Source organism: Gamsiella multidivaricata (genome assembly GCF_025024155.1).
Source record: "Gamsiella multidivaricata strain RSA 2152 chromosome Unknown BC939scaffold_156, whole genome shotgun sequence".
Lineage (NCBI taxonomy): Eukaryota > Fungi > Mortierellomycota > Mortierellomycetes > Mortierellales > Mortierellaceae > Gamsiella > Gamsiella multidivaricata.
The window spans coordinates 25,312-32,013 of NW_026251864.1; the positions used below are offsets into that span (position 1 = coordinate 25,312).

Genomic DNA, 6,702 nt, shown 5'->3' on the forward strand with positions numbered 1-6,702 from the left:
GGGTATCCATACGCGCGTGGCTCGAGCGCGTAAAAAGAGGACATGTTGGTGAGAGCCTGGGGTTGGTCTTCGGAGGCGCCTTTGCAGCAACTTGCTCGGTTGACGTTGCTGGTGTGATCCGACGCGCCTTTCAGCGTCTCTTTGTTAGGGGCAAGGTATGGAGGTGGGATTTAGGTACGGGGGTGGTGAGTCTAGACAGGGAGACAGGGATGCAATGCCGATTGGCATAATGGGAGGTGTAGCACGGCTTGGCCTACATACACAAGATGCAGGGAGAGAGAGGAAGAGAGAGAGAGAGAGAGAGGGAGAGAGAGAGCGAGAGGGTAGTAGAAGATCGACTGCCTGCAGTGGCGTGGTGTATCGATGGGCCATGAAAATCGCGCACGCTGGACGCAGTGGCAGGGAGATGGGTGGACGAGCATCGCATGTACATGTAGTCCATGTCGGCACAGGGGGGCGGTTTGATAAGCGGCATCTTTACATCTTTTGAGCTTTTGAATGCCCGCCCTGAAGCGGGCCTGGCCTTGTGGCCCTTCTTCCCCCTCATGCCCATTCCTCGCATCCACCCCTCCTCATTCTCTTTTCCCTCTTCATCCCTCCTCTCCATCCCCCCTCTTCTTTGTCTCGATCCACCATCCTCACTTATACCTCTCCCCGTGCCCCACCCTCCTTTTCTTCTTTCTCTGCAAGTCCCCGCGAAGCAAGAGCAACGCAGTCATGCCTGGATGTCTCGATGCCCTCAGGGGCCTCTTCTCCCCCTCCGCCGCCGCCGCCGCCGCCACCAGACGCTCCCCATCCTCATCCCTCAATGGCTCCTCCTCTTCCTCAAGCTCCGGCCTCTCCTCGGGGATCCACGCACCGCTCGCGATCATTGACATGGGCAGCAACGGTATCCGCTTCGGCATCATCGCCTCATTCGACCGACATCTCCCAGTCCTCTACGAAGAACGAGCGGCCATCTCGCTCTTCGAGGCCCAGTTCTCTTCAGATCCGGACGAGTCCGATGGAGACGCATTCAACATCAAAGCGGGACCAGCAGAGGTATCGCCGTCATCCAAGAAAAAGGGACTTGGACGCAGCTCCTCTAGCAGGAGTGCCGTTCCTGCGGTCACACCCTCGATCTCGAACGCGAATACGATCGCGGCCATGGCTTCACAGGACGGAGAAGACGAGGCGAACGGTCATGCGGGCGACGAGAACGATGACGATGGCGGTGATGATGATGACCTGGACGATGATAATAGCAGATACACGGCTGAGGAACATGAACGCAGGGCCGCCCTCAGGAGAACCTTGGTCACGTTCGAGGATAATGATCTGACGATCGCGGTCGGTCCTGGACCGAGACCTACGGCTGTGGACTCCAAGGTCAAAACCGGCGGCCCTTCGTCTGCATCCTCGGAGCGCAGACCGATTAGCGAAAAGGTCATTGATGAAGTCGTGAGGACGTTTGAGCGGTGGCAGGCGCTTTGTCGCCAGGCCAATGTCCGGACCGTCCGTGTCATTGCCACCGAGGCCACAAGGACAGCACCCAACTCTGAGCAGTTCCAGGCGAGGATCAAGGCCGCGACGGGTTGGTCGGTCGAGTTGCTCTCAAAGGCTCAGGAGGCCAATATCGGTGCCCTCGGCGTCATGGCGTCCTATCATACCGTCCAAGGATTGTTCATGGACCTGGGCGGTGGATCTGTGCAGCTGAACTATATCATTCGAGGACCCAATGATGGACAGGGTAAGAGTAGCCCCAACGCGCAGTCGTGGCCATATGGAGCAGCAGCACTCTCGAGACGACTGAATAATTGCGGACATGACAAGGCGGCCCGAGAGGCGATCTTTGACGAAATGGTCTCGGCGTTCAAGCATGGACTTAAGGATATCAACATCCCACCCGAGGTTAATGGACGTGAGGGCGGATATCGGATGTATCTCTCTGGGGGCGGTTTCCGCGCGCTGGGATACCTGCTGATGGCCAGGAAGATGAAGAACGGCAAGGACGAGAAACGATACCCGATCCCGGTTATTAACGGGTACATGGCGTCTAAAAAGGAGCTGACCAAGGTTGTTGATGAGTACCGACACTTGGCTCCCGAGGAGGTCAAGACATGTTTCAGGGTCTCGAAGCGACGTGCGAAATTAATCCCTGCCTGCGCGACACTCATGGCTGCGGTCATGAAGGCGATCGAGATCAAGGATGTCCTGTTCTCGGAAGGCGGCGTTCGTCAGGGAGGATGCTTTGGGATGTTGTCGAGGGAGATCCAGAATAGGGACCCCGCTTATGAGACCGTCCAGAGTTTTGTCCGGGCCTATGGTGGAGGACAACCTGCACTGCATGATTCAGATCTGCAGTCTCTCTTCTCGTTCGTGTCGTCGGCTTTGCCAGCGGACTTTGCGGAACGCTGTCGGCTCGCATCATCCTCCTCTACCTCCTCAGAAACGGCGGCGACGAACGGGGACAGCCATGGCACGCTTTCTCCTAAACATGCGGCAGAGCTGCAGCTCTTTATCGACAGTCTGCCACGGTTGGTTCCACTCCTGGTCATGGTCATGAACTGCTACAACCAGCTGCCCAAGGAAGCCCGGTCCACGGCTGCTTGGCAGCTCTTCTTACCTGGAGGTGCGCTCGCGAACTGCTACGGGCTGACTCACAGCGACCGCGCTATTCTCGCCACAGTGCTCTCTGAACGCCACGAGGGCGATCTCGCCGACCCGCATACTGGTGATGTGGTCAAGGAACTGATCCCTGGTGGTAAAGTCGCGCACCAGGCTGTAAAATACCTTGGCAAGATCCTGGCGCTTGCAGGTCTCTGTTCTCCGATGCCGGGCATGGCGACCTTGTTGCTGGGCCATGGCGGTGTACCCAAACATAGTGGGCGCATCTTTTTCGAGCAATCGCCTATTGTGAACCAGCCCTCGATCGGAGAGAGTAGTAGTAACCACAGGAACAGACGTGATCCGGACAGGACTCGTGTGGGAGGAGAGCTATCGACGGACGAGTCGGACAATGAAGATGAGGAAGGAGGCGAGCGAGGAGCAGATAAGGAGATCGTAGTCTTGCAGGCGGGTCTGTTGCCGGGGGGTGCGGTCGCACATAGCGGGGTTGTGGTCAAGGTTGCTAAGGGACACCCGCTGCTGATGTCGCCGAATGTTCAGGAGGCGGTCAAGGCGTTGGCCGAGGCTGCGGCGAAGACACATGGGTTCACAGCATCACTTGTGGCGAAGGATGAGGAGCCGAATCATCTGAACAAGGGCAAAGGCGTGCATCATGGCTAGTAAAACTCCCTCCCCCTCTCCACTCATAACTGAAAGATGATTTAAAATAAATATGGGAGATGGTATTAGATCGTTGGTCGGATCAAATTTGGAACCCCTCTCAACGACGGTTCTGCTATAGGGCTTCCGCATCTTCATCTGAAAAAGAAAAAGAAGAGAAGAAAAGAGATGGATTGATTTACTATTTTTCAACACTAAGTAGCTTCATGCTTTTCTACATCTCTATCGTCTATGCCTGGACATTAGCTTATTGTAGACTTCGCCCATCTTGAGGACCCCACCACGTCCGCCCATGCGTGCTGCCTGATCGTTGTCGTCGTCTTCGTCTAGACCTGCGTCCAGACGCATCTGCGCCATCTGTGCGAGGATAGGCTGCCATTCGTTGAACTTGGCCTCTGCGAGCAAGAAGCCGTCGTGACGGAGGGCCTTGCCCGTCTTTGTGCTGTCCTCGAATGCCTTCAGCACCCAGTACTCGGCTGGGGGGTTTTTTTTTTTTTTTTTTTTTTTTTTTGAGAGAGAGAGAGAGAATACATTTGTATTAGTACGAAATCAGCAACTTGCGACGATGGTCTAGTGGACGTATGCCAAGATATCCCAAAAGTGATAAAGCCAAAGACTTACTTGTACGTCCATAGAACTCCCTGAGTGTCTCTCCGATGGTTGGTGTGCAGGCAGCCTCTTCCTCGGTCATGGCCAAACGGGCCGCGAGATCGACACCACTCAACTGTGAGGGCACCACCTCAACGGGTGCTTCATCCGCATCACCTCCTTCCACAGGGGTGCCAGTTCCTTCGACCTTAGTGCCATCGCCAGCAGCAGCGGCGTCAGCAGTAGCAGCGGTACTGGGATCACTGGCACCAGCACTTGGTGTTGATTCTGCCGTTGCTTTGTCCTTCTTCTCCTTCTTGTCCTTCCTTTCTTTCTTCTCCTTCTTATCTTTCTTCTCCTTGCCCTCCTTGCCCTCCTTGCCCTCCTTGCCCTCCTTGCCCTCCTTACTCTCCTTCTCTGCTTTGTCCTTCTTGTCCTTGCCATCCTTCTCCTTCTTGGACTTCTTGTCCTTCTTACTGGACTCGGCCACGACTTCCTCGACTACTTCAGTCTCCTCTTCTTCCTCGTCGTCCTCGTCGTCCTCGTCTTCGTCATCCTCATCCTCGTCATCCTCATCACCCTCCTCGTCCTCTCCTTCTTCATCATCGTCCGATTCCTCACCGAGCCAGAGTTGCGACTCGAATTCTGACTCACGCAAACAAATGTACTCGGTCATCTTATCCAGGTTCAGCGAAAAGAAGTCGTCTAGAGTGTACTCGCGGTCCTTGACTTCCAAGATGCCGCCAAAGATGAACAGCGTACTCTTCTGGACCGCCAGCATAGGGTTATAGCGCGGACAGGGCATCAGCGGCTCCTCCTCTTCCTCGGCCTCGTTATTGTCAGCATCGTTGTTGCTGCTGTTGCCTCTGCCGGTGGATCGTCCAGATTTTGATTTCTTGGTCGCTGTATCTCGTTCTGCAGCAGCTGTAGCAGACTCGGGTGTCTGGGAGGCCTTTGGCAGGATACCCGCTGCTGCCAAGGCCGCGGCCGCCAGGGCTTCCTTGGTCGAAGGTTGTGGCTCCGCGTTGCTCGTTTCCGCTGCAGGTTCCTGCTGCTGCTGCTCGTCTGTTCCTGCGACGGAGCCCTCTGCAGTTCCTGTAACGGTACCCTTCTCCTGCTCTTCATTTTCGCTGTCCTCGAAATCGCCATAGTCAAATTCATCGTCCGTGCTTTCCTCCCATTTCATCTTCTCCCTCTTTCCGGTTCCATCCTCGCCATCCTCACCGGCACCGCCGGCACCGCCACTGCCAGCCTTGTTGTTATTCTTCCTCGACTTCTTCTTCTTGCCTGCAGTCTTGGGCCTCTTCAGGTTCATGGGGAACCATCTTCCGGTATCGATCTGATAGGTATACAGCTCGTTATAGAAGGTACTCTCCAAGGTCTCCTCGTTCACATCGTCATCATAAACGCCTCCAAACAAAACGGCCCGATTCTTATAGGGGGCCATCGCACACCCTGAGCGGGGCGTGGGCGCGGATCCGGATTTCTTCTTCTTTTCCCACCGGATCAGTTTCGGATCGACATTCATCTTGAGGAGCCAGGTATCGGTGTGGACGATTCCCTTGGGTCGTTGTCCCTTGGTGTACTCCTTACAATAACCACCATAGAGGATGACGCCCTCGGTACAGGGGATGAAGGAGAACCCGGAGCGGGCGGAGGGACGAATCATCTGGTCGGGGAGCTCGACTTTGGTCCATTTGTAATCGAGGGTGTCAAAGACCCAGAGGTCGTCGTAGTACCGGGTATCGACGTAATTGTCATAGAATCCACCAAAGACTACGAGGAGGTGTTTCCAAAGGGCCATGCGATGGCCCGAACGAGCGGTCGGCTTGGGTTTGACCTCGAGTTTCTCCCATGCGTTGGTCTTCATGTCCATCGACCAGAAATCCTGTTGGTTCGAGGTTGGGTTGGTGGAGAGGAGAGAAAAAAAAAAAAAAAAAAAAAAAAAAAAAAAAAGCGTCAATTAATAATGATTCAACAACCTAGGAAAAGAAGAAGGGAGGACAGTGGTAACATACCTTGTAATGAAAAAACTGGGTCTCGTTAGGCGAGGCAAACTCTCCTCCAAAGAGGAACAGGGTTCCTGCGGCTGTGATAGCGACCTGGTGAGAGGACCTGGGTCCTGGAGAATTCGGGGATGTGATCCTGCGCCATTCGTCCTTTTCAATGTTGTAGCGATACAGATCGTTGTAGAAGGCGCTATTGATCAATAATGATAATGCAAAGTAATAGAGAGAAAGAAAGAGAGGTAAGAGAATGAAAGACGTCCGTGTGGCCAACGACAATAATTTGGTCCGCACACATTAAGTAAGTAAGCATGTGTGCATGTCTGTCTGTGGGTATGTTACCATTTGGCACCATCGTAAAACTCTCCTCCGAAAAAGATAAGCTCGTTTGAGTTGAGTGGGTTCGCGGTCAGGGTAGCATTCGCACGTCGACTAGAGACGGTCGAGTAGAAAAGAGAGAGAGAGAGAGAGAAGAAGCGCGTTAGCTCTACTAGATTAAAAGGAGTGGTTTACCAAAAAAAAAAAAAAAAAAAAAAAAAAAAAGAAGAGATCGTGTTCGATATATGATCGAACATGGGTTCGTCCGATACCTTGGGGGACCACTCCAGACTTCCTCGATAATCTTGACCTTTTCCTCTTGCTAATAACGCCAAAAAATAAAAAATGTCAAGCGGATTGAGTATCTACAATGCGTCTCCAGTATCTCGATTCCTCCTTTTTTTCCTTCCGTTGTCTGGTTTAAGTATATTTACCTCCTTCTTAAAGTTGGCGAGGATCGTCTCGATGTCTTCTTCCTGCTCCTCGACGTTCTTGGACTTTGACTTTTTTTCCTTCTTGGATT

The 6,702-nt window shown here is 53.6% G+C and overlaps 2 protein-coding genes across 2 annotated transcripts; one reads left to right on the plus strand and one right to left on the minus strand.

Moving 5' to 3' along the window:
• Positions 1–303: 303 nt before the first annotated feature.
• BC939DRAFT_471010 (Ppx/GppA phosphatase family-domain-containing protein) lies at positions 304–3,390 on the plus strand. Its single transcript, XM_051558187.1, has one exon. The coding sequence runs from the start codon at positions 499–501 to the stop codon at positions 3,265–3,267; it is 2,769 nt and encodes a 922-aa protein (XP_051405992.1). The 5' UTR covers positions 304–498; the 3' UTR covers positions 3,268–3,390.
• A 46-nt stretch (positions 3,391–3,436) lies between these two features.
• BC939DRAFT_74718 (uncharacterized protein) lies at positions 3,437–6,702 on the minus strand (the record flags this gene model as incomplete). The annotated part of the gene is made up of 6 exons (XM_051561876.1): positions 3,437–3,743; positions 3,889–5,743; positions 5,874–6,054; positions 6,204–6,293; positions 6,452–6,501; positions 6,614–6,702. Coding segments are annotated over 6 exons (2,519 nt in total), but the record flags the coding sequence as incomplete, so codon positions are not given.

Bases quoted from the DNA above. Each gene is read 5' to 3' on its own strand.
- BC939DRAFT_471010 (XM_051558187.1), top strand. From the start codon at position 499: ATGCCCGCCCTGAAGCGGGCCTGGCCTTGTGGCCCTTCTTCCCCCTCA.